Source organism: Heteronotia binoei, chromosome 2, assembly GCF_032191835.1.
Source record: "Heteronotia binoei isolate CCM8104 ecotype False Entrance Well chromosome 2, APGP_CSIRO_Hbin_v1, whole genome shotgun sequence".
Lineage (NCBI taxonomy): Eukaryota > Metazoa > Chordata > Lepidosauria > Squamata > Gekkonidae > Heteronotia > Heteronotia binoei.
The window spans coordinates 134,216,930-134,244,908 of record NC_083224.1 but is presented as its reverse complement, the minus strand read 5'-3'; the positions used below and the strand labels follow the sequence as shown (position 1 = coordinate 134,244,908).

The following is a 27,979-nucleotide window of genomic DNA, read 5'->3' as shown; positions in this document are numbered from 1 at the left end:
CCTGGACCCTTTTTTGGAGATGCCAGGGATTGAACCTGGGACCTTCTGCTTCCCAAGCAGATGCTCTACCACTGAGCCACTGTCCCTGTCCCACATAGTCTAGCAGAAGATTTTGCCAACTTTTGAAATCTTTATGTGAAATGGCTATAGGCAAATTTTGAAAAAGAAATAAAAACCTTGGCATTATAAAGACTTTAATTTGTTCCACCTTTTCCAACAAAGATAAGTGTAGTTTGTTCCAGGTATTCAAATTGTTTTTTATAAATGTGATGAGTGGGTCAAAATTGACCTTAAAGATATCTTTAAGTTCTAGGTGTCTTAAGTACTGATGTTACCCATTTAAAAGGATATTGGGTCTTAAGATGGGATTCAAGTTTGCCGGATAGATATATAGGATAAACTTCAGATTTGTTAAAGTTTATAGTAAAACCTGAGACTTGTTTGAATTTTTCTATAAAGCTCATTAACTGTGCCAGTGACTCAGAGGGATTAGAGCAGTAAAAAACTGCATCATCTGCGAATAGGCTAAGTTTGTGACAGTCGGGGCCGATTTGGATTCCAGTAATTTGAGGGTTGGTCCTAATTGCATGAGCTAGGGGTTCAAGGGAAAGAGCAAATAAAATAGGGGAGAGAGGGCAGCCTTGTCTAGTCCCCCTGGAAAGCACCCCATCTGGTGACCTGCAGTTATTCACTGCAATATAAGCTTTGGGTTCATTGTAGAGGGCATTAATAGAATTTTAAAAGTTGGGACCAAAGCCCATGTGTTGTAAAGTTGCTTTCAAGGAATTTCTACTTTATCAAAAGCCTTTTCGGCATCAAGGGACAATAAAATGGAATCAATTTTTTTAAGTTTACAAAAATGAATAACATTGAGTGACTTTCTAATATTGTCTGAAATTGATCTGTTGGGTATAAACCCGTCTTGGTCAGGATGCACATAAATGGAGATTATTTTATTAAGTCTGGCTGCCAATACTGATGAAAAATTTTTAAAATCATGATTTAAGAGGAATATTGGGCGATAAGAAGCTGTGTTCAATTTGTCTTTACCAGGTTTATGTAAAACGATAATCTTTGCCTCTTTCCACGTTTGTGGAATACACCTATTCTGCATAACATTATTGCAAGTATCAACTAAGGGTTGTATTAAAGAGGGCAAAAATTTCTTAAAGAACTCTATAGGTAGTCCATCTCTACCCGGGGCTTTGTTATTTTTCATGTTGGCAATGACTTGTTGAACCTCAAAAACTGTAATTGGTTGGTCCATGAACTTAATATGTTCCTCTGACAGTTTGGAGCCAAAGTTGATATCTCTTAAATAATTACTAATTGAAGATTGATGTGGGTTAGAGGAGGTATATAAGTTTTGATAATATTGTACAAATTGTTCAGTAATTTCTTTTGACTTGTTAATTATACTACCTCAGGGAGATTTGATAGAAAGAATTATGTTAGAAGTTTTTTTCTGCATTACTCTGTGTTTCAGCAATCTGAGATATTTTGGAGTTTTAGTAAGAAATTTTTGTTTGACATATCTTAGTTGCTTTTGAATATGTGATGTTTCTAACAATTCTAGTTTTTTCCGTTCCTCAGTTGGTTTTCTCAATGTTTTTTTACCTCCAAATTTGGAGTGCTTAATTTCTAAGTCTTTAATTGTGTTTTGCAGCTCTGAAATAACTTTTTCTTTTTTATAAAAATGTTTTTCTTTTTTATAAAATGAGGCTTTAGCTATGAGGTGACCTTGAAGAACAGCTTTAAAAGCATCCAAAATTGTCTCCTGAGGGACTCCACAATCAGTATTATTAAACTTAAAGTACTTCACAATTTGTTTGGTGATATCTGCACAGATGCTGTCCTTGTTCAATAGAGAGGTGTTCAGATTCCAAGAGGTGTATGAGAAATCTGGCTTGCCAACATTAAAAGTACAAGTGATCCATGAATGGCCTGAGACCGTACGCGATCCTATATTTACATCTATTAAATTGTTCAGCAATTAGTTAGAGAAGAACAGATAATCAATGCGGCGATATTGTGTGATGCAGAGCAAAAGGTATACTCTTCTTGCTTCTTAGTAGAAGGAACACTCACATTAAGCCCAAACTTTCTGTTCACACACACTTTTATTATGTGTGGGTTCAACGAGTGATAGTGTCTGCAGAGAGGTAGTTTCTGCATGTCTGAACTAGCAGTATTTAAAATCTGGATAAATGGACCTTGAATGAAGATGTTTTGTGGAGACTCAAGGCACTTGATAGCTTTAATGTTTGGTTTTTATTTGATTAATCTCTACAATTTCCTAGTCCTGGATGTTTCTTGCAAAATCCACAAGAATGGTTCCCTTCAGGTATTATTCCACATGGGTTGAATGTACATTAAAAAGAGAACCAACTAGCATAGAGAATTTTGACAGCAAGATTTATTACAGTGTTTGCTCTGTGTCATGGTTGGGACCATTGCTGCTTCTGTACCGTGGTGATTCTTCATGTAGCTGTCATCACTGCTGCAAATGCAGAAATATTCATAGCAGCAATGAAAACCTGTATGGAAGTTTTCCCCACACTTTTCTTGCCTCAGTTCTCCATAGTTGGCACTCTCTCTCTCCTTGCCAGAAGGTTTTTTTTTAGGTTTTAAAAAGAAACCTGGTAATAGCAATATCGCTGAAAGTGTTGGTTATAACACCCTATTGCAAGAATGTACTAGATCCCAGGTTGATTTTTCTTTTGTTTTAAGAAAAGTAAGACACTAGCCCTTTTGATTGTGGAGTTATAAGGAGAAATGTGTGGCAGGAACCTTTCCCCTTATAAATTTGCCACAAAAAGGGCTAGAAACCTTACCTTATTAAAAAAGTGAAAACTAGGGGTGAATATTTGGTGGTATTTGATTAAGAAGCTGTCTATTCAATATTTTATAGGTGAGGATTATCATCTTTCTATTTCTCTTGCTCTAATGCTACCAATTGAGGGTCACCTTCCGTTAAGTGAAGAACAACAATTGTTGCAGCAGGGTAATGGAATCAGTTATTTTTATTAGCCCTTCAACTAGGAGAGAACAGTAGTAGGATGTTACCTTTGGCAGAAATTGTTGTTATTAAAGATGAACGCTCCAGAGTTAATTTGGTTAAGTCTTCCACTAAGTTCCTATATAATCTTTTTACTCTACTTGAGCCTTTTTATTTATAAATACAAGCATATGTTTGAGCCTTCAAATAAAAATAAATGCAGATGCAAAATCATGAAAAGAAGAATTTGATAGTTGCACTGCAGATTTCAAAAAGAGATAATACCTTAGATAATGCAAGGAAATTACCGTACTTGTTCTTTTAAAAATATACACAAAACTAATTTAGGATTTTAAAAGGGAAGAAAAATATAAGGGGTGGTGACGACTTTTTAAAAAATTAATAAATGACGATCTATCAGGTTTTTGGAAAATCTTTTTTGTGGCTATGAATCTGAGGTTCAACTTACCATCATTCATCTCTGTCAATGTATAATGTATTTTAAGAAGCTGTTTTGCTCTAGTCCCTCCTGTAACACTGTAGAAGTGGGTACAATATCTGAGGATTTTCCTAATTATTAGAGAAGGATGTATGTTGTATGCAAAGTAAATGAATAAATTAAAATAAAACCTAGCTCCAGCCATTGAATAGTATTGAAATGCACATCTTTTCCAAAAGAGAAAATGTCCTGCAACTTTAAGAGATCCCAGAGTGCATGGTTAAGAGATTCCAAGTGGGGGGGGTGCGAAGGGAGGTGGAAATATCCTTCTGGACACTTTCAGCACTCAGGCAAAAGGGATGCCATAGCAGAGCTTCGAAAGACTAATGCTACATTTGAACAATCTATACCTATATTATTTTTGATACAATTTATTTCCGTATGCTTGTTGGCTTGATGGTTTCAAATAGTTGGGCACTTTCTGTTAGTGATTCCAGACCATTTAAAGTGCCAACTGATACCCACCTAAGTCATTGGAAGTGAAGTTTTGTTTGCTGGGTGAGTTTTGCCTTCTCTAAATGGTCTACCCCTCTGCCCCTTGCAGTGTGTGTCTTGCACAGCTCAGAGGACTATAGTTGGAGTGGTGAATTAATGGAAATGCTCCCCCCACCGGTTACATGAGCAGAGGTGCCTTCAACTCCTGCTAGGCTCCAGCCCAAAATTCTGTCAACTTCCATTATATTCACTGTAGAAGATAAAAATCTGTATTCTGTGTTTACCCAAACTGATTGTGCTTGGGAAGGAGTTACTTGCATCCTGTCTTAAAGTCCATGGAGAAATTATCAATATGTCTGCCTCTGGGCAAAACCCTAATTTTGGTTTAGTTGTCAGATACCCTATTTTGGGAATAAATGAATGACTAAATGATGTATTACATCACTTGCAAATATTCTATAGATATTAGGATCTAGGTTTTGAATTAAAAATTGAACATTGTTATTGAAATGTGATAGAAGCTTTGTAGCATCATTTAATACAAGTCTCGGTGACCTAGTATTATGCCATTAAGATAATACAGTTATAAAAACATGTTTTCTGTTATGCTGTTTTAATTTCATTGTACAAAAAGTTTTCATTTGATGAGTATAGTGCATTTTCTGTGATGTGTTAATAGTTTAGTGTTTATAACGATGCATTCAGTACTATAAACCTTCAGTAAAAGTATTAGATGATTAACCTAATATCAGAATAAGATAGCTACAATAATATTCCATTAAGTAGAACAATATAGATGATAGCCTAATTTCTGCTATAGATGATGCTTTTTCTCATTGTCTTGTTTATTTCTTTGAAGGTTTCCGAATGAGTGGATCATGAGGAACATACTTTAGGGATTTGCCATAGTATGGCTGCTTCTCGATCTACTCGTGTCACAAGATCAACAGTGGGGTTAAATGGTTTGGATGAAAATTTTTGTGGCAGAACTTTAAGAAACCGTAGCATCGCTCACCCAGAGGAAGTTTCTTCTCTTCCACAAGTACGATCCAGATCTCCAAAGAAGAAACCAGAATCTCTGCAGACACAGAAGGGAAGTAACAGTGGACGAACAAATGATATAAAGCAGCAAAGTTCTAGGGAATTATGGGTAAGCCCTAGAAAGAGAGGACTGTCTACTTCAGAAAAGGATAGTGTTGACCGACAGATTGTTGAGAACTGTGAGAAGAAGCAAGTGGAATCTGTCTCACCAGTTTTAAAGCGAGTTAAGCGCTGTCTACGCTCAGAGGCACAAAATAGTTCAGAAGTGTTGCTCTCTAAAACAGGAAAGGAACGATTGGAGCGCAAAAGCTCACTATCGGACAATGTTGCAGTCTCTCCAGGGAGTAAACGAGCTTGTCGATATCTTATATTGGACAATAGTGATAAAAGGGAAGTTAAAAAAGCGAATGCGTGTACAGAAAGGTGTAATAGTTCAATATCTGAAGAACTCATAGGCTGTCAGACTGTCAATGGGGTTGATGGGAGAGACTCAGATGCCATCAGATGTGACTCTCAGCCTGATGGGAATACTGCACAGCACAATGCTGATTCCTGTTCATCCAAGGAAAAATCTGTAGCAGAAAACGGCAACTCATTGGCCCATTCTTCATTTGTTCTTAACAGAAGTAAGGAGGACAGTTTTGTAGACCACAGTGTGCCTTGCACAAACTCACAAGAACAGTTAAAATTAGAGGACCACAAACAATTAAACAACTCTTTGCCTGAGGAACCTGCTAATCAGGCACATGAGTCAGGTACGGGTACAGGGTCCTTTTCTGAAGTCCAGTCATCTTTATTAAGGGATTCTGAAGAAGAAGTAGATGTGGTGGGGGATAGTAGTGCCTCAAAGGAACAGACTTCTGAAAATACCAACAGCAACTTGGACAACTGTCTTGGCAGTGGTACATCAGCCTCAGGTGACCCTGAACCACCAGTTTCTGTCTTGGACTGTGTTTCAACCCAAATTACATCAGCATCAGAACCTCAAGAACACAGATATACCCTGAGAACATCACCATGGAGGGTAGGCTCAGCCAAAGGTAGCCCTACTAAAAATGATTCTCCATGTAGAGAAAACGGACAGCTTGAGGAAATCAATCATAGTGCCCCTGGGAGGAATGTAGACTCAAGTATTACTAATATCAATGGATCTACTATAAACACAGAAAATATTCAGAGTGAGAAAGAACATGTCTGTGACTCTGGGGCCTGTGTAGATGAAAGACTAAGCAAACCACCTTCAGAGGCTAGACTTGTTACTGGATCCTTACCATCTGCCAAAGAGAGTGCCAATCTTCATGCTGTAGAGGATGATGAGGAAGAACCTGATGTGTATTTCTTTGAATCAGATCATGTGGCATTGAAACACAACAAAGAGTATGTGTAACTATGGTAACCATGGATTCTGCTTTTGTTTATTACTAAAACCCATAGTTTCTTCCTTAGAGTAGTCTCACTTGAAATAACGGGTTTCTATTTGGGAGGGCTTCTGTCATGTTTTATTATTACAGCAGTGTATAGTTTATAGCATATTATTCTTGAGAAATCTTCAGCTCTTAATTGTCAAAATCACTTAACATTGTTTCATTTTGAAATCTGAATCATAACTTGAATGTTTACAATTCAAGTTCCATTATAGCTTTTGAGGGGGAATTTTCCAGTTAACCAGTATGCAAAGTAAAGGAAATGTATTCTTTCTACTACATAGTGATACTAGTGTACATAGCAGAGTGTATAAACTGATTAGTGATTAGGACAGTAATACAATATTGCAAAAGAACTATCCATCTTTCATATTAGTTATCCTGATCTTTGTTGTTAAATTCCTATATTAGAAGGATATCATCATGTTCCTCTGATGCTGTTAGCTTTAACTGGAGTGGTAGTTTTACTAGAACATAACAAACTCTTGTCTCATCAGCTGGCTTATATGTACATTTGTACAAGCAAAAAGCTTATTATTTTCACAAAAGCTGGAACGTTTTGTGAATTGCAGGGACCGTGCACGTTTCTTCACAAAAGCCCCTGACATATTGTTATGAGTTCTTACATATCTTGTTAATGGACTTTGATGCACACTATATATTGAATAGCCAAAGTACTTAAGAGCAGGTAATTTTTTTTATTTTGAATAAAAATAATAGTTAACAATTAATCTTTAAGGTAGCTGTGATTTTTATACTCAGTTTGAATCCCTGTGGACACTGTGAACCAAAGCTTCAGGTTTTTATCTCTTGTATCCCAGAACCTGATAATATTACTGGCTCTGGGTCTTTTCTGTGCTGATTATAAATAATTTGCTTGATAACACATAGTGGAAATTTTTATTAGGATGCCAGCCTCCAGGTGGACCTGGGAATTACAGCTCATCTCCAGTCTACAGAGGTCAGATCTCCTGAAGGAAATGGATGCTTTGGAGAGTGGACTCTATGGCATTGTACCCCATTGTAAAGTTCCTATTCTCCCCAGGCTCCATCTGTAAATCCCCAGGAGTTTTCCAGCCTGAAGCTGGCAATCCTCCCCTCCCTTGTCTCCTGCCAGTGGCTTGGGAGACATAGCAACCCTAGGGGAATTAACATGATGCAGTTGCATTGATCCACTACAGTTTTTTTTTCTCTGTTGGAAGAGTTCAGAAAGGTTAAAGAAATACTTTATGTATTAGAAGCACTTTTATGTCTTTGTCAGCCATTACTGTGAGACAGTATCAGGGTGAACAAAAAGGTTAAACATACTTATTGCTCAAGACATGCCAGTTAATGTAAACTAGGCTAGTTCTGGATGGAAGCAAGACCTTTTAAATACTTCGTCTGTAGCAGTTTTGCAAGTCCACAGAAATCTGGGGTCTTTAATTTTTTTTAAAGAAAGTTTGAAACTCATAAATTTTTTTATTATCTACCTGCCCTCACAAAAATTTAACACCTAGCAACTTGGAATTTAAAACATTTTGACACCCCTCCCTTATTTTTTCCATCATGTTTTCTACACATGCTTAACTCCTCCTTTTTCTCTATTTTTTTTCCTGGTTCTGCAGCATAACATCAGCAAGATTTTAAACTTCCAAGTGCATGGCAGTAGATGAGATATGATTAGCAGTGCCTTGCAATTTGACCCATCCTGTATCAGTTTCTGTATTTTTGTGCTAGAGCTGTTTTAATGTATTTTAATATGCTGTCTTAATACACAGCAACAATTAACAACTTACATGCATATGCTGGTATGGCCTTGAGACTGATCTGGAAGCTGCAGCTGATCCAGAATGTGGCGGTTCAAGTCCAGATGGGAATGTCACAGACTGCACACTTACAACCTGTACTGTGCCAACTGTACCGGCTTCCAGTGGAGTACCAAGTTCAAAGTCTTGGTGTTAATCTTTAAGGCCTTAAGTGGTCAAAGACTAACGTAGCTATGGGACTGTCTCCTCTGGTATGTCCTCGGGAAAGTGTTGTGCTCTTTGGATAACAATCTGCTGGTGGTCCCTGGCCGCAAAGACATCCAACTGTTCTCGACCAGGGCCTTTTTGGTCCCATCCCCAACCTGGTAGAACTCTGCCTAATACCATCAGGGCCCTATGGGATCTCATGCAGTTTTGCAGGACCTGTAAGGCAGAGATATTATGCCAGGCTTTTTCGGTTGAGTGACAGTGATGCTTTGCATCCTGGCTGGTACCCTCCTTTGCTCCCTGCATCTGCATTGTCATTCTTCCCCCTGCCTGCAATTTGGGGGAGTAATTACGGATTCTGCCATCTGATTATTTTAGTCTTTTGTTTATTGTTGAAGTGTGTTTTTTTATTTATACTGTCTAATACTTTGATGTTTTTATCAAAAACAATAGCAGAGATTGGGCAATTCACAAGTTTAATAATAAATAAATGAAATGTAGCTATTATCTACATCTAGAGCAAAATCGACAGTATTCCCATTTTCTGTAAGGTTTTCAAATTCTTACATGATTTAGGTTGCCAAGTATGTAAACCTTTAATGTTGTGTCAAAGGCAAAACATGAAAAAAACTGAGGTGGGTACTTTTAGCTTTGATATTCCAAAATGCTCCCGTATGCTCTGAAAGGAGGAGTTGTGCTTCTGTGATAAAGCAGGATCAGTTTGGGACAATTGAAGGATCTTTGGGTAGCAAGTGCTGGAGAAAGAAATGTTTCTTCCAGAGATTATGGAGAATTTCTACCAGGCAGCGTAGACTCGGTAGTGAACTAGACAGATCAGCGGTCTATTTTAGTATAAGATGGCTCCATATACAACTGAATCCAGTGATTGTGAAATTTGTACAGTGTCCACAGAAATTTAAACTTTGTAAGGTCATTTTTTTAAATGATGGCAACTCTGAGGCTTTCTTATGAGGCAAGTTGAAATTGTCTCTACAAATACCACTGAATAAGAAGTTCTCTTAAAAGTGTGAATAAATATTTTGCCTGCAAATGTCAATGACATTGGTAACTTAGTCAAGGTCCTTTTTCCACTTGTCCTCAAAGGATTTAATCCCTGTTGTAGATAGAATACTGGTCTCTTTGTGTATTCACTGGAGTCATGGAGACATTTCAGTTACACTGCTGAACTGCAGAGGCAAGGAATTTCCTTAACCCTCCTTGTGAAATTTCTGAGGACATTCCTATTCAGAGTAAGCAAGAATCCTTAATTCTCTTTTCAATATCTACAAGTCGTCGTTTAATCAGAGGGAGACTAAATCATCAAAACTGAACCCAATTATGGTTATTTTTTTTCTATATTGAGTAGCCATGCAGATAATTGGGGTTCAGATAGCATGCAATCAATGAGACTATTGGGGCTACTCCTAAAATGTAAATGTAACCAGAATTTAATTGTTATAATCCAGGCTTTTGTCTCTAGAAGTCTTTGATTGGTCTCCAAGCACATAAGGGTGATCTAACTCCTAAGATTTCAGTTAACATAGGAGTAAAACAAGGATGCATCTTAGCTCCCTTATTATTTAATCTTTTTTAAAATGACTTAACCCCCTTCCTAAAAGGAATTGATGGTCATAATCCAAAACTAGGGGTGATGCATGTACCACTGTTTTTGTATGCAGATGATACTGTGTTATTCCCCCTTTTAGAAATAGGGATGAAAAGGATGTTATCTTGCTTTTTAGACTATTGTGAATTGAATAAACTGGCCTTACATTTTGATACGTCTAAAATCATGGGTTTTGGGAAAACCTGGAAACCTGTCAAGTGGAATATAAGAGGGAATTGGATTGAACAGGTTAAAAGCTTTAGATATCTAGGAGTCTATTTCCATCATAGAGCTGGATGGGTTACCCACAAAAAAGAAGTGATGAAATCTGTGAATAGTACCTTAATTCTCTTTTCCTATATATGAGTACAAGACCATGTTTTCGTGGCTCTGTTTATGTTATTGAGTACTGTCATTTTATGGTGAGAGTATGGACATTTGTATGTATTGATTTGAACCATTTCCAAAACAGAGACCTAGATTACAGATACTCATCAGGGGTGGCCAAACTGTGGCTCTTTCACACATATTTCACACACTCTCAAAGCCCCCACCAACCTAACAGAAGGCATTTGTCTCTTTAAATCACTTCTCTGATCCAGCTGGCAGCTGCCATCTTTTTCCTTCCTTCCTTGAGACTCTCAGACATCAGATGTTCATGTCCAGGGCCGACCTGTTCATTAGGCAGCCTGATTTGGGTTCTCCCCCCACTTGTCTCCTCGGCAAAGGAAATAGGTGAGCACGGTGTGACTCCTGTGCCTCAGAGCATGCACACTGCCCGGCCATCATCACTCAGCCTCCTGGGATGCTGTGCAGTGGTGGCCAGGCTGTGTGAATACTCTGAGGCACAGGAGCCATGCCGTGGTGCTGCTCGCCCTTGCCAGAGGCAAGGGTGGGGGGGAAGGGTGTGGGGGGGGGAGGGTGCCTCAAGTGCCAAACGCCCTGAAGCCAGCTTTGTTCATGTTTTGCAACTCTCATACATCTGATGTTTATTCTATGTGGCTCTTATGCTAAGCAAATTTGGCCACCCTGGTATATAGATTCCCACTTTGGAGTGAATTAAGCCAGTGATTATCAGTGTGAACAACTGTATTTGCTTCTGTTGTGGAGATCACAAATCTGTAAAAAGAACATTATCAGTAATTTAACTTTTGCTCAGGTTGCATTCAGAGTTCCATGTTTAAAAGAAGTTTGCAGTCTTCCTCTCAGCAAAGTTTGATGCTTTATGCCTGCCTAAGGAATCTTTCTCTAATGGATGTGGCACATCTGCTGAAGGAGCAGCCACTTCTGTTGGAGGAAAGATTCAGACTTTGTGGAGCAGAGTTATAGGATATAAAGCACTAATACAATGCATCACATGCACAGCTGAGCTTAACCCCCACTTTCTGGAGAAAGATTTCTATCCTTTAAAAAAAAACCTGAAGAAACTTCAGTGCATGTACATATAATGAAGGCTGCTCGGTGTTCTTATAGAAACTCTTAAGTGGATTGAGGGGTTGCTCAGCCATGCTGATAATGGTGTGTTTTATGTAGGAACAACTATGCTGTCATTGGAACTAGATTAGTAACTTGTTGACAGGTGTTCTATTTCAGCTACTCCTAAAATAATAGCTGTATGCATTTCTGTTTCTACTTTTAGAACTCTAATTTCCACTTCTGATTAATACTACAATGTTCAGCAATATAAACAGTTTTAAGGTGGAAAGCATTCTCAGTGATGAAAAAGGATTTTCTTGGAATATGATGTTAAACATAAAGAAGATACAGTTGGAGTAAAGTTCTTGAGAGTAGTAATTTTCTTGTAATCTGGAAAAGATAGCAATTAATCATTTCATTTGAGATGTAATAAGAGCTGCCCATACTGGAGGCTGAGCCACAAGTACTATCTCAGATGGAGAATTAAAACATTGCTTGTGCTGATCATCTTAGAAATACCACAAGCACAGTATTACGGTCCACAGAGACAGTTAACAGTTTAGATTATGTCTCAATGATAGTTAATGTCATGAAGAGCAAGAATCTGAGTGCAGAGAAACAACATTAGTGTTTGCACAAAGAATCTCCTTCATGAGAATTAAATTGTTAGCTATGTTAATCTGTTGCAGCAAAATTACAAATAAAGAAGGTCAACATTTGTCCTGATAAATACTGGAATACATATGTCCTGCGTGTTGCATGACAGGGTACACCACAGTCTGTATCTGTATCTTATGCCATGTGTGCAGATCATGTATGGAAACCATCTAAAGATGAAGAAATCCTCAATTGCCTTTTAAAGCTGCAGTTGGCAGTGCGGGAATGCTGTTACCTCAGCTGGCTGCTTTTCAGAGAAGAATCAATGAGCCTATGCCTGTTAATTTAAAGAATCTACTAAAGCCGTCCCCTGTCTTGCAGAGAAGATACAGAATTGGATTTGAGGGAAATACTGTCTTTATTCCTTGTGTGCCATCAAAGCTATTTCAATTCTAATGATTTGATTTGGATAATTATTTCTCATGGCCACTATAGCAGCAGGTGCCATTTAATGGTTACTTATGCCTTGAGCTTAGTTACATATGTGATTTTGATCTTCACCCTTGGAGCTCCCACAGTAACTTTGAATGAGACTTTTGGCAGTAGCTGGATTCTCTGTCCCTTGTCACTTTGACTTTCATTCACTAAAATACAATTTTTAATGGCATATGTGGAGATTTAACCCTTCTTATACTCCTTGCAGTAAAGTATCAGTTGCTGGGGTATATCTCTATTTGTCGCAGTGCTCAGTAGAATGTATTTCCATTGATCCTGTTTAGAAGCTTTGTGGGAAGAGTCTGACAAATCACCAAGATGTACAAAGATTGGTTATGAACTAGTTTTTAAGAAGCTGCTTAAGTCTTATGCTTTACTTAATTAGATAATTGACTGTTTTGATTCAGTTTAAAAGATCCTCATTAACCTCCAGAAATTTTCTGGTGCTTGATAGATACAAATACATAAATGATGTTGCTTCTAAACATACAATGTGATGCATTGTTGGGAAAATATATTTTAACCATTTCCTATTACTCATTTTTTAATAATAGTTTTCTAGTTCAAATTTAGATGTGTCTGGCTGTGTAATAGATTTCTTTTGAGAAATGTATGTAGAAAGTATGAATGACTCACCCACTACCCAAGTCATCTGAGGTGACTATACAGCTCCCTTTTTGTATTCCTTCTTTACCTCCTAAGGTGAGGTACCTCCTTACCTTAGGTACCATATCAACTATATTGCCAGAGGCTATATAATCTGCCTTATATGTCCTATCTGCATGTATAGCCACTTAGCAGAACAAAATAAATTCAAGCAGAAGGCAAAGTGTGATTATATTGAAAACATTCTGGTGATGAACCTGTGCAAATGATAGTACTGACCAAGGGTGTTTTTCTGGAATTCTGTTATCTATTGGAAAGAAATTAAAATCAACATTAGCTACTGCTTTTAAAATTTCACCTGAATGTAAGGTTAGGAAGGATGATGAGATCAAGAAAAACCAGGGTGGTGGTGGGATTGTCAAACTATGAATGGGGAGACATCCAATTCAATCCAATCCAAATACTTTTATTGGCATAGAAATAAAAAGTACAGCATAGCAAATTTACATAGAGTTTCAGTTGTAAAAACCAGTCAAATAGCAAGAAGGGGAGCTAATCTTTTGCTCCCTGATTGTTGTGGCAGTGAAAAGATACTTTGCAACTAGGTTTGTGATATGGGAACGTTGGTCAGATAGTAGAAAACTAACTTCACCTCAGGTAATCCATAAAGGCTAGACAGAATAGGTTTGATTATACAGTCCTGCACTTCCCCATAAAAATCAGTGAAGTAAGACATAGGCGACAGTTTCGAGGTGCCTTCCATTACATGGGCAGAATCTTTCCTGATAACAGATGTTGGCAATTCTCAAATGGGGAGACGTAAACTCCACTCATCTTTGAAGTTCACAGGAACCCCTTGAACTGCACTAGCTGTCTCACGAAATGATTGAGAATATAATGGGAGAATCATGTTCAAAGGGCAGGGTAAACCTGCAATACAGAGTGTCATCTATCAGCTGCATTTGGTTTGCCAGCTGATCTGTCCAAGTTAACCCATGCTTGCTAACCTTATTGCTGTAACTCCATGATTGGTTGCGCTTGAAGACAACCCAGAATATGCAATTGGTTCAGAATGTAACATGCCATTTGTTGCTGGGGAATAGGTGACAGAGATGATTCATCTATTCTAAAACATCTACATTGGCAGCCTGTTTCGGAGTTCAATTTAAGGTGCTGATTATGACCTTTAAAGACCTTCATGGTCAAGATCCACATATTTGAAGGCTCATCTCTTCCCATATATCTCCCCCCCCCCCACCCACACACCCTGTGCCAAATATAATTCTCAGGATGCCAGCTTTTGACTGTTCTCCTGCTTGTAGTATCCCACCTGGCATCATTCTATTGTAGCTCCTGCTCTCTGGAACAGATGGTGTTGGTAGGGATTCCATCTCTAGAAATGTTGCAGGACTATTTTATTTGCCACAGCTTTTAATGCAGTGTAGACGCTGTTTTTTAGGCATGAGGATTATTTGTGGTTTTATCTGATTCTGTATGTTTTAAATTATGATTTTATTTATTTATTCCTCGTATTTATATCCCGCCCTCCCCGCCGAAGCAGGCTCAGGGCGGCTAACAACAATCAAACCCAAACAATAAAACAGTAAGCAAACAATTAAAATTAACAATCATTACCAATTAATAATTTAAAACAGTTTCAAATAGTTTAAAACAATTTTTGGTGCTAGTGTTGGTACCATTACATTCAGTGATGTTGGGCATCTACTTATACTGTAGTTTAACTAAAGGCAAGTCAAAATAGAGCTGTTTTACAGGCCTTGCGGAACTGGGCAAGGTCCCGCAAGGCCCTTACATCTTCTGGGAGTTGGTTCCACCAGTGGGGAGCAGCAACTGAGAAGGCTCTTTCTCTTGTAGCCTTCAGTCTCGCTTCCCTCGGCCCAGGGATTGACAGTAAATTCTGCGATCCAGATCTAAGTACCCTCTGGGGAACATGGGGAGAGACGGTCCCTAAGGTAGACAGGTCCTCGGCCATATAGGGCTTTAAAGGTAATAACCAGCACCTTGTAGTGAATCCGGAATACTATTGGCAGCCAGTGTGGTTCCCGCAGCCTTGGCTGTATGTGCTCCCATGTAGAGAGACCCAATAACAGCTTGGCTGCTGCGTTCTGCACCAACTGCAGTTTACGGATCCAAGACAAGGATTTGGGAGTGATAATGTACGGCACTCCCAGCCATGAGGAAAAGTGGGATATACTGTAAATATTTTAATAAAATATAGATTAAAATTGTTTAATATATAAATTTATAGATATCAGAATACAAAACTCATTGTAAACAACAAAGAGAGGGGAGATAACTTGGAGGGCTTCTTAAACCTCAGTAGATTTTAGTGGGTTCCTCAAGCTATTGTGCCTGCTTTCAGCATAGTTTTTGAGGATTTTAATACAAATTATTCAAGAATAAGTCAATTTAGTAAATAACCCAGATTCCTTAGACTTCATTGGCTATAGTTGCTGTTTTTTTCCACAACAATGATTATTCTTAATGTATATAAAATTTTACATTTAATAAATGTTACATAAATAGAGATAAGGATTTTTTTTTGTTAAAATGTCTACTATTTGGCATTCTGCTTTCATACACCACCTCAACACAGTTTTTAGATAAATCTTAGAATCCTTTGTTCTAGCCATAACACTTTTTTATTATTATAAGAGCAATGGAGATGATTCCAGGGGCAAGCACCTGCATGTGCACAGGATGAAGTAATTGTTGTGGCAGAGTCAGTCTTCCTGCTGTGCATGTAACCCAGAGTTTATTTGCTAAGGAGAAAGGAACTGGCAGAGAAATTTAGCTACTACTTCCTGGTATGGTTGTAAAATGGCAGTAGAGCCACTAAATTCCACACCTGAATAGGCTGACAGTTTAATAATACTGTAAACCATGTTGCATTCAAGAGACACTAGAGAGTTGGGACGAACGACGCTCAGCTTGGGAGGCAGCTAAAAAAAATAAGAATTAACCATGAGACATTGGACAAAAGCAGCATAGATTTGGGAGTGGGTTTTTTGTAAAGGCCAACATCATATTAGAGGGGTTTATAGGATTAAAGCAGCTTTTAAAAAGTTCTCTGTTGCCTGGAGATCGGTTGTAATCACAGGAGATCTCCAGGTATCACCTGGAGGCAGTCCTCCTTCACCCAAAGGATGATTAACATGTGGAATTCACTGCCACAGGAGGTGGTGGCGACTGCAAGCATAAACAGCTTTAAGAGGGGTGTGGATAAGCATATGTAGCAGAGGTCTATCAGTGGCTATTAGCCACAGCTTATTGTTGGAACTCTCTGTCTGGGGCAGTGATGCTCTGTATTCTTCTGCTTGGGGGGGGGCACAGTGGACGGGCTTCTAGCCCCGCTGGTGGACCTCTTGATGGCACTTGGGTTTTTTGGCCACTGTGTGACACAGAGTGTTGGACTGGATAGGCCATTGGCCTGATCCAATATGGCTTCTCTTATGTTCTAATTCCAAGGAATACTTATCATCATCATTGTATAGCAGCGTATATAGTGTAGTCAGGATCCTAAGATTGTCTGACAGCCAGAAGTTCTAGTTCTTCCAGTGTTATGCACCACTGGGTGACAAGCTAGACTTGTTTTTAAGGCAAGAGATGTTTTAGAGGTGGCTTACTATTGCCTGCCTCTATGTCACACCCATGTTATTCCTTGGAGGGTCACCCATCCAAATACTAGCCAGGGCCCACCGAGATTGGGCTAGCCTGGGCTATCCAGGTCAGGGTTTAGGAATACTAATAAAATAGCAGAACTAGTTGATAATGAGTAATCAGGATTTTAAAAAATCTGTTTCTTTTTTATATAAGAAATTGTAGTCCATAGTATGTCTGGCTATATCAATTACGTATTTATTACATTCAATTTATTGGCCGCTCTTCCCAAAAAATAAGGCTCGGGACGGCTTGCATCTCATTTTACACAATAAAGATTAAAACAAGTAAAATAGTTAAAATATGGGAAATCTTACTGTATAAAGAAGAAAAAAAGCCTCTTCTTTGGTACTGTTTATATGCCAGAAGATGGCAGTACAAGAACAGTTGAATTTTTTTTAATTTGATTTTGTTTTTAAAGGAAACCTACTTTTAATTGTAATAATCTGGCAAAACATGTCTCTCCTGCTGCTGGAAAGTAGTGGCAGGATAGGTGTCCTGAATTTGAACTATGCTGGAGTATGTTTGGATGCCTGCTGAGAGTGTGATCCTCTGTTTTTGCATAGAGAAATGTGGGTTTGCAGTCTAGAAGATGTGTTTCTGACCCTGTACAATCTGAAAGAAAGGGCATAAAAATGATTTGATTGTAAGTTTTTTAATAGATATCTTTAATTAAAATAAACTTACATGATTTCTTGTTGAACCCATCAGGGTGGCCAACGATAGCTCTCGAGATGTTTTTGCCTACAACTCCCGTGAGCCCCAGCCAGCATGGCCAATGGCTGGGGCTGATGGGAGTTGTAGGCAAAAAACATCTGGAGAGCTACCGTTGGCCACCCTTTGGCAGAGAACATTATTCTATATATTTCATTGTTGGTTTTGAGAAGTACTTAGAAAATTTTGCCTGTGATGAAAAAGGATTATATTATATTATAGAGATTAATGTTCTCTGCCAAAGGGGTGGCCAACGGTAGCTCTCCAGATGTTTTTTGCCTACACAAGAATCTAGTAGCACTTTAAAGATTAAGAAAACGTATTTTGTAAATCAGAGCTTACTTTCTCAGATGCATTGAATTCGACAGTAGTGGCACTGAGAAAATCTCTGTGTTGTATAGACTGGTACTGGGTAGGAACTGTGGAAGCACTGCTCTAAATCAGTCAGGAAAACATTTGCACACTGGTATCAAGCAGGCACCAATGACTCTACCATTGGTTTGAAGGTACAAGTTGTTACAAATGAGAAAAAAATAGCAAAACTTGGTAACAAAATGGTACTGTTGGGTAGTGTTCCTGATGTATTGCAGTTTGTCATTGTGGAGGATGTTGGCATTCATAATGCCCAAGATGATATAGTCTGGGAAATTTTCAGGGATTATAGTTTCAACAGAAATTCAGTAGTATTACACAAGTAATTAGGTGTTAATAGTTTAAGGCCTGTGGGTGGAGTGCATTAACTACATTGATTGTGATGATGCCTGATATGATGGGGCTTCGCATGTTGCCTTATTTGTGTATATTTGTCAGTAGATAAAAGGTGCCTGGCCAGAGTTCCTGAGCGTTCATATAGATTAGTTCCTGTGTATGCATAGGCAATTTCTTCATAATTCTGCTTTGCTCATTATTTTCTTTTTAAAGGTCTAAGGATAGTAGCTCACTGTATGTAGTCCAACTTGTTTATGATTATAGCTGTTCCTCCTTTCACAGTTTCCTTAATTATGTTGTGAGGATTATTTATGATGTGTATTGCATAGTGTGATTATGTTGCGATGCTGTTAATAAATTCACTTCATATATACTCGGGAAATATTATCCTGTAACATAAGCAACACCGTGTTGGGCTTATCCTTCAACTTCATATATGTCCTCGTGTCTACAATGACCTCTGTATTGAAGAAACAGGACAACCCCTGTTCAAAAGAATAAATGGATACATATCTGACATTTAAAATCATAATGTTCAGAAACCAGTGGGAGAACATGTTATCCTTCTGGAACATTCTGGTACTGATCTTAAAGTTACTGTTCTCCTACAAAAGAATTTCATAGATAAGATCTAACATGAAAGTGCTGAATTAGAGTTCATGAACAAATTTAAGGCAATGTACTAATCCAGGGCTTAATAGAGACCTTGGATTTCTAACTCACTGTATAGGTGCTCTAACCAATACTCCCTCTAAGCTGTAGAGTCTTGTGAGCAAAAAGTCTACTTTGTGAGCTACTGGCATTAAAGTTGTGAGCTAATGCATACGTTAGGTTGCTCTGGGGCCATTTTTTTCTGAGCTAAGACTTAAATGTGTGACCCGGAGGCTAACTAAGCTAGCTCAGTTTAGAGGGAACACTGGCTCTAACATATTGAATATCCCACTTTTGCAGATGCTAAATTTGTTACACTATCTCATCTCCATTAGACCTGATGTATATTTGTTTTTAGGAGTATCTCACAACTATTCCATTATGAACAGATGACTTCAATTAAATTTTGTTTTACACTGGCCTCTCTTTCTAGTATCCCCCACTGTATATAAAATCAGGTTCATTGGTTGTACACTTAATGCATCTGAAGTCTTTAAGCTGCTGCTTGATTACTGTGTAATTTTTTGCTGCAACAAACTTACACAGTTAACCATTTACAGTCTTTATGCTATATTTTATAATAGTTAAGCTGTGAGGCCAAGTTAGAGTTTCGATATTCTTTGAGCATTATAAAGTATCAGAATTAAAATGTTTTTCTTTAATTGGTATTTTTTAAAATTCTGATATATTCTACATTCTTTGAACATTATGAAATATCAGAATTTAAAATATTTTTTCTTTAATTGATATTCATTTGGAAGTGTCTAGATTTAATTATATAAAACTTTGAATTGATTCTAGGCATGTTCAGTAAAATCACATAAGTACCTGAGGGTTTTTTTAAAAAGCAATTTTGCTTGATGACTCAGAGTAGATTCTGTGCATTTTTATAACTAAAATTATTTTGAAGTACAGTAGCACAGTTACCCAGCTGCTCTTAACAAAATAACTGTGTGCCGTATTGGTTAGAGCACCTATATAGTGAGTTAGAAATCCAAGGTCTCTATTAAGCCCTGGATTAGTGTAAATTACCATTATACTGAAGTAAGGGATAGTGAATGGATTTACCAAGTACTTGTGACTGCTCTCAACATCTGGTTAAAAATATGAAATGCTTAAAGGTAAAAACTTACGCCATGTTATATTTAGTGTCACAGTGATCTAAAGAGAACATGCAGTCATTATTACATGTTTTTATTTTTAAAATTATTGGGCATGGTACAGAGAACTGCAAGTTGAGTTTTGCTTTTGAAATTCTTTTTCCTGAATCTTTAGTGCTGCTGGCCACTGTGTTATTCCTAAAGTTTGGAGGGCTATCCAAAAATATGAAATGTGGTATGGGTATCTGCAGTAGAAGGAGGCAGTTCCCAGGAAATCTCAGGTTTCTTTGTGCTTGTGAAAGTGTTATCTGTTCATGCATCGGAAAGAGAGAGAGAGTGGAGATGGATCCACTTTTCAATTAAACTTGTCACTCATTTGATGAGCAGCAGCTCTTTCTGAAAGCTATCCTAGTGCATGTTATGGCAATCCTGCTTTTTCTCTTCAAGATTCAGAAGCCTGTTTAACAATAGGGCTTGATATTTTGTCAGCAAAATGGAGAGCAATAGGTTTAGAATAGATAAAAGAAAGTACTTCTTCACCCAAAGAGTAATAAACAAAGAATTCACTGCCACAAGAAGTAGTGGCTGCAAGCATAGACAGCTTCAGTATGGATTAGAGGTCCATCTGTGGCTATTAGCAGCAATGTAGGGATGGAACATGATGTCTAGGGCAGTGTTGCTCTGTATTATTGGTGCTTGGGGGGCAACAGTGAGAGGGCTTCTGGAGTGCTGGCCCAGCTGGCGGACCTCTAGACGGCATCTTAGTTTTGGCCAGTGTGTGACACAGAGAGTTGGACTGGATGGGCCATTGGCCTGATACAGCATGGCTTCTCTTATGTTATTTGTGTTTTTAAGAAATTATGTTGTGGGGAGTTTCCCCACATATGGCCCCATATTTAGGTTCTTGGTTGGCAAACTGGCTCAGGAGCCACATGTGACTCTTTCACACACATTGTGCAGCTCCCAGAGGTCAAGGAGGAAATTAATGCAGGCTTACTCTCAAGTAAGTGTGCTTAGCATTGGGACTTCAGTCAGTCTTTGATGCTGACCCAGAGGTAGGCGACTATTTCTGCCATATGTGAAATTAGGAAGGAGAGGGAAATAGGCAGGCTTGCAAGCTCTTCTCCCACCACTACAGGGGTTGCCCACAGACCTTGAGTGGAGAAAGGGAGTACAGGAGCTGAGGGAGCCATTGGAAGGAGGGATGGAATTAAAGAGGGCAGTGCTGGGTTCTCCTTTAGTTTCATACCTCTTGTAGGAGCTGTTATTTACTAACCTTGGTGTCAAGGCAAAGAGGGATGTATAATGTTGCAAATGATAGTGATTTATATGGTACATGCAAGGCTTTTTTTGTAGCAGGAACTCCTTTGCATATTAGGCCACACACCCCTGATGTAGCCAATCCTCCAAGTGCTTACAGGGCTCTTCTTTCAGGGCCTACTGTAAGCTATTGGCCACAGCAGGGTGTGTGGCCTAATATGCAAATAAGTTTCTGATACAAAAAAAGCCCTGGGTTCATGTATGCTTCCTTCTCCCACTGGTGTCAAAAATAATTTCCTAACCTTTCCTTGTACTGATCAAAGAAAGTATTAAGAGTTTTAATAAAGACGTGTGTAATATTTGTTCATGTCTTGCAGCTCTCAAACATCTGACATCAATTCTGTGTGGCTCTTATGTTAAACAAGTTTGGCCACCCCTGCTCTGATTTCTCCCCTTCCCTTTCGGCCTAATCCTGTTTCTCTTCACCCCTCCCCTAATCAAGTTGTATTATTTTCAGTTTGTCCATATTAGTTTCAGGGATTTATTAGTTTGTATTTAATGCAGAATTTTATTCTTGTATTAACAGATTTAATAATTTAAGGGGGGAGAGAAATTCTGTTCTAAAGTTTTACAAAAAAAATTATTTAGCTTATTAATTTTTCAGATGGGGCTAGGATTGCCCCATGTGGAGGCAGGGGTCCACTGCTGCCAGGCTGACTGTTGGGGAAGGGAACTTACCCTGAAAAAGAGGGCTATCCAGCCAACACGCAGCGATGTGTCTACATCACTACCCATGTGACCCAGAAGTGATGTCATTACATCCAGGATGTTGGTGTGAAGCTCTGGTATTTGAGCAAAAACTCTGGTAGAAGCATCACCCTGATGTCCTGGACATGGTGACATCACTTCTGGGTCACATGGGCAGTGATTTGAACACATAGTTGTATGTCAGATGGATTTCCCTGCTATGTCCCCCCGGTAAGTTCTGGCGACCCTAAATAAGGCATATGGGTTACTCTTCTGTTAGAAAGCAACATTAACTTCTGCCTAGTTCATGTTCAAAGTTTGAGCTAGTGATACTGTTCAGGGAAGACTGGTTCCTTTTATCAGAAGTGCCTTTTTTGTGTGTGTCCCCCCCCCCAATAGATGTGATAAGTTTGGAAGGGAATGCCATTGAAAAGAACTACAACTCTGTTCTATTTGTATCTCTTCAGCATATCCATTTGCATAATATAAATCCTTTCCTTTCCTTCTTTTGCATATGCTTAAAGCCTGAGTTTTGTCCCACACTGAAGAAAAGGGGGGAGGTAAATGGAGAGGCAAAAAAAAAAAAGTACAAGAAATGAGAAATTAAAGCTAATGCTTGCATTATAGGCTTGTGGAAGATGCAGGCTATTCAACAGGGAACATGGGCTTCACCTGACGTGCCAGCTCAATTCTGTGTGTACATAGGCTAGAAATAAGCATATTCTCAATTCTGACACTTGGCAACAATCTGTTTTTCATCTAATGACACAGTACTGATGATCAGAGCCTTACTTTCACTCATAGATCCGCTGATATTTCTTTTATGTCCTCTCTTTCCTTTGCTTACCTTTATGCAAAGAGAAAATATAAATGTGGTTGGTTAGAAATATACAGTTGGGAGTGTGTCTTAAGTTTAAAAAAAGGAAGAGCTTTCAGTATAAATCTTCCAATATGAATGGCAAACACTGTGGGGCAAGCTAGCTGATATAAGTATAATAAAGCCTTAACTATGAGTATACATTCAGATCTACCCAAGCCAAAAATATACCTGGGAAATACCATATCAGTATTGGGTATATACTGGCATCCCAAATGTATCCATATTCTCTTTGGGGGGGAAAAGGAAAAGGAATAAAATCTTGAAAATCCCAAGTATATTCAGGAATTATTGGGTAGGTCGGAAAACAGCAGAGAGGCAGGAGCAGATTGTGAAGAAGAAGAAGATGAGGAAGAAGATATTGGATTTATATCCCGCCCTCCACTCCGAAGAGTCTCAGAGCGGCTCACAGTCTCCTTTACCTTCCTCCCCCACAACAAACACCATGTGAGGTGGGTGGGGCTGGAGAGGACTCTCACAGCAGCTGCCCTTTCAAGGACAACCTCTGCCAGAGCTATGGCTGACCCAAGGCCATGCTAGCAGATGCAAGTGGAGGAGTGGGGAATCAAACCCGGTTCTCCCAGATAAGAGTCCGCACACTTAACCACTACACCAAACAAGCAAATATTTGCTTGTAATGCTCACTTAGTTCAGTGCCTTGGCTATTTGAAAGGGCCAAAATATCACAATTAGTGACCGACTCAATGATAATGTAGTAAATATCAATGGGTTTTGCCAAGAGCATATATGGAACACTAGCCACAGAAGTCTTCAAGTTAAAAGACTCACCAGGCAATGTTTAATACCTGTCCAGCTTGCAAAATAGATATATTTGTGAACATGGAATTGTTTTTCCAAGAACTAATAAACGCACATGCTTTACCTTTTTTCTTCTTATCCTGAAACACTGTTTCAAAGGCATGTAATGCCATAACTAGAAATTACTGTTAACCCGTCTGTTTAAGCAGTATATATAAGTACATCAGTGGCTTTCTTCCATTCCAGTGTCAGTGATATTGGTCCAGTATGGTGGATGCAATGTTTATTGTGGCAGGTAGCTAGAAACTTCTTTAGCAACATGAGAAACTCAAAAGTATTGTGACTTCTTATTTAATTTTAACTCCTAATAAGCAGGGAGCACTACAAGTTAAAATGAAAGAAGCTTCTGACACATATACTGTTGATGTTCTAAAATTTTAATATACCCATTCTTGTGTCAATTATATATTTTGCTTGACTCTTTCAGATAAGCATGCTGGGTATTTTGTGAGTTGATGCTGAGGGTTTTTTCCCATTTTGGTTATTGTGAATAGAAATCTATAGTGAGTTGTTTCCCTTTGTCTCTGTAGTTATCAGAGACTGTTACAGACGATTGCGGTACTCGAAGCTCAGCGTACTCAAGCAGTTCAAGATCTTGAGAGTTTAGGGAGACACCAGAGAGAAGCACTGAAAGATCCCATTGGATTTGTGGAAAGACTCCAAAAGAAGGTATTGCAAGAGGAATTCTTAAGCAGTCATGAGAGATGTGTAATAACTAGTAATTCATCTCCTTCAGAAAAATATTCATAGATAGTAGACCTAGGTAGAGGGTGTATCTAAATTGTCTAAAATCCAAATCCCTAAGGCTTTTTGAATCTGACATTGTGTCCTTTAGCATCACAAATACAGTTTATTCAAAACTATGAATTAAAGATTGCATTAAATGGCTTTGTTAGATAAGTGCCTGTCAAAATTTTATGGGTAGCGGTAGTATGGAAAGTTTCAGCACCTTGCTCTGATTAATCCTCCCCGTCAACTTACAGTTTGGAGCTGATTTTCCAGACACCGTCTTGAATATTCCCTGCTCAACAGCAGCAATTGTAGAAGCTATTTCTGCTGCCAGATAACCAAAATGTGGGATGATTTCCTAGGCCCAGACCCACCGCTGATTTGCTCAGTAGCTTTAGTGATTGGTGTGAGCTCATGCTGTTCTCAGAAGTTATTGACGGGTGACAGAAGAGTAGAAGACGTCATTCTTCAGGGCTTGACATTACTCCTCCTTCCGTTGCCAGGTTCCTCTAGACCAGGCAGTTAATGCATCTATGTTTATTTTTATATGATCATATCCCTTAAAAACTTAGTTCCAGCTTATATGGATTGCTAGGTTGTGGCACTGGAATAGTGCAGTAAAGGAGCAGTTTGAATAGGCACTTTTCTTAAAGAAGAAAGAAATATTTGGAAAGTGGGTGGTATCGCACTCCTTGATTACACTATTTTAGTACTTCCCCTAGGTGAATGTTTGAACTGGGATTCAATACCTCGTACAATATACAGTTAGGGATTATGTTATCTGTGAATTTATAAAAATATATTAAATATTGTAGTACTGAGAACTGGTAATTGAATGCATCACCCAAACTTGGAAAAGCAATAATGTCAATTTCAAGGCAGTCCATAGATGTGTTTGTGGAACTTGTTGTGATATGAAACAAATTTGGTAAATTGCTTTTAAATAAATGAATGACTATTACAAGGGTATAGGGTATGTTAGAAAAATATCTACATATATTTAATTTCCTCAGCTGAAGAAGTTCTTGATTAGCTGTGAAATATTCTGCCACTGCCATTAGCTGGTCTTCTCCTGGATTCTTCAGCTTGCTATGTTCACTCACAGAATTGAATGGAATGGAAACATGCTTTCTACATCATTAACAAAAAGCAGCAACAGGAGAACAGATAGTGAATTCTGGCTCTGGCTCCTTTTAAGTATTGTCTCCAGTAAGCTGCTGCCATCTGTTATCCATCATATTTTATATGCTCTGCTGTGTATTACTCCTGGATAAGTTACTTATAAAAGATGTTGATAAGGTACAGCATGCGTTAAGATCTGTTGTTACCTTACAATAGGTCCAAGGTTCTGTGGCTTTATATTGCGTAATTTGAAATGGTGCTTTGTGTTTACATTTTTTTCCCTTGTTCACATTTTTTCAGGTTGATATAGGGCTTCCATATCCACAGAGAGTTGTTCAGCTGCCAGAGATATCATGGGACCAATATACAACAAGCCTTGGAAATTTTGAGAGAGAATTCAGAAACCGAAAACGTAACAGTAGACGAGCAAAGCTTATTTTTGATAAAGGTAAGTAAGTTTTTGTGAAATATAATAGCTAAGAGAAACAACTGTAATTATGGATATCCTCAGATCAAGGTTCACTTCTGTCACAAACTGACAAGGGAATCTACTTTAGCAAAGTATTTCTGCATCATGGAGAAAGAGAAGATTGTCTGTGATGGGCATGAATACATCTTGTGATCATGATCAGATACTTGACTGAGATCTTCCTACTCCCTCTCTCATGTAGAGTGTGACTGAAGGCATCTGGGTTTTGGAAACTTTCAGTAAAGTGCCAGTTTAGTTTGGCCTTGAAATGAGTGTCTGACCAAATTGGAGTTTTCCCCACCCCAAACTGGAGTTCGCACATGAAACCAAGATTAACTGGGTGAGAAACCCAGTTAGCCCAGATATGTACTTGGGTAGTACAGCCATTTGGAGATTGATTAAAGCCTTCCCAAACCTGCAGGCTTGGAAGGATAGCAACTGCTGTGTTTTTACCTATCATAATAAACCTGTCTCTTTGTTTTCTTAATGCATCATCAGCTCCAAATGTTCAATAGCAATAATACTGGTATGCCATATAGGAGCATTTGAAAGACTACAAGCTAATATGTAAAAATTTGAGCACAGAAAGTTCTGTATAAATGCTGCCACTTATTAAAGAAAAATTGGGGTATAGTGTAACAACGTGTATTGACTTCTGTTATGTTTAGTGGGTTTACCTACAAGACCAAAAAGCCCTTTGGATCATAGAAAGGATGGAGAGGCCACTTCATACTCTGTATTGCCTTTTAGTGATTGTCCAGAAGCTTCAACAAACAGCCGTCCACAGGTAAGTATTATCAACTGCAAGAATGCATGTAAACAATGCTTCGGCTTTCAAATACCTACTCACTAAAATATTCCATATATTAATTAGACTTTAATATTTGAGCAGGTTTTGCCTTACGATTTGGGTGATGGAGTATATAACAGTTTGTTCACATAAACTTCATTCTCTGCTTATTTAAGCAGATGATAAGAGGACGACTTTGCGATGAGACCAAACCTGAAACATTTAACCAGCTGTGGACTATAGAAGAGCAGGTAATGGGAAACTATGCTCAGTACAATACTATTAAATGGCAGTCTTGTAATAGTAGTTTGTTTGGTGCATTGAGGTGATCTTTTTCATCTTTTAATGATGAACCTAGAGGCTTCTTTGAAAGATTGTTTGATTTTTATTTGTTTCTTGTTTTAGAAAAAACTTGAGCAATTGCTGTTGAAGTATCCTCCAGAGGAAGTAGAGTCCCGCCGGTGGCAGAAGATTGCAGATGAACTGGGAAACAGAACTGCAAAACAGGTAACGGGAAGATGCATTCTTTCTCATAAAGTTTTGAATGCTTCATTTTTGGCATTTTTGAGGAGATTGGTGGAGTTTGTTTTATAATGAACTTTAGTAGTGGAAACATTTTGTGGCTCCCTATTTTTAAAAGTTTTAAATATAATAATGAAAAATGATTATTTTTTTGTTTACATAATTTATATCTTGAATTTTGCATTGAGACTCAAAGCAGGTTACTAAATATAAAAATTCATTCAGACAGTGCAAAACATCCAGGACCAATTAAATAGGATTATGATTACAGAAGTCAGAAAGCTGTGCAAGCAGAGATATGTCTAATGCATAAACCATAAACCATAAACAATGCAAATAGTAGATTACAATCCATATTACAACAGCATTTGATGTTGCTACACTTTTCAAAATTATTTGATCAAAAGCAATATTTCAGAACTTGATTAGAAACATTTAAAATGTTCCTTTTTTCTAAGAGAAGAATTGCCATATATTCTTGCTTTGCTAAGCAAATATTGTTAAATTTAATCTTGGAATCCTGAAATTCTTCCATCTGCTTGCCTGCTCTTTCCAAGTATTTTCCAATCCATATAATCCTTTACTAGGTTTTTTATTATTTCAATGACAGAATTCCACAAAAGTCTATGATAATTTTTTTTTATTTCCCCCAAAATATTAAAATAGATGTGGTAGTAATCAGCCTAACGTGCCAGATTTCCAGCATAATATTGAAATG

The 27,979-nt window shown here is 38.2% G+C and overlaps 1 protein-coding gene across 5 annotated transcripts in view; it reads left to right on the top strand.

Moving 5' to 3' along the window:
• The window catches only part of ZZZ3 (zinc finger ZZ-type containing 3), a 97,695-nt gene that overhangs the window by 46,444 nt on the left and 23,272 nt on the right, over positions 1-27,979 (top strand). For 3 of the 5 annotated variants that reach the window (XM_060232047.1, XM_060232046.1, XM_060232048.1), the window contains exons 2-7: positions 4,792-6,350; positions 24,160-24,298; positions 25,781-25,928; positions 26,618-26,736; positions 26,916-26,990; positions 27,145-27,246. In XM_060232047.1, coding sequence (XP_060088030.1) covers positions 4,843-6,350; positions 24,160-24,298; positions 25,781-25,928; positions 26,618-26,736; positions 26,916-26,990; positions 27,145-27,246 — 2,091 coding nt within the window. In that variant the 5' untranslated portion in view covers positions 4,792-4,842. The remainder of the gene's footprint in view (positions 1-4,791; positions 6,351-24,159; positions 24,299-25,780; positions 25,929-26,617; positions 26,737-26,915; positions 26,991-27,144; positions 27,247-27,979) is intronic. The other 2 variants (XM_060232049.1, XM_060232050.1) reach the window with 1 other exon arrangement.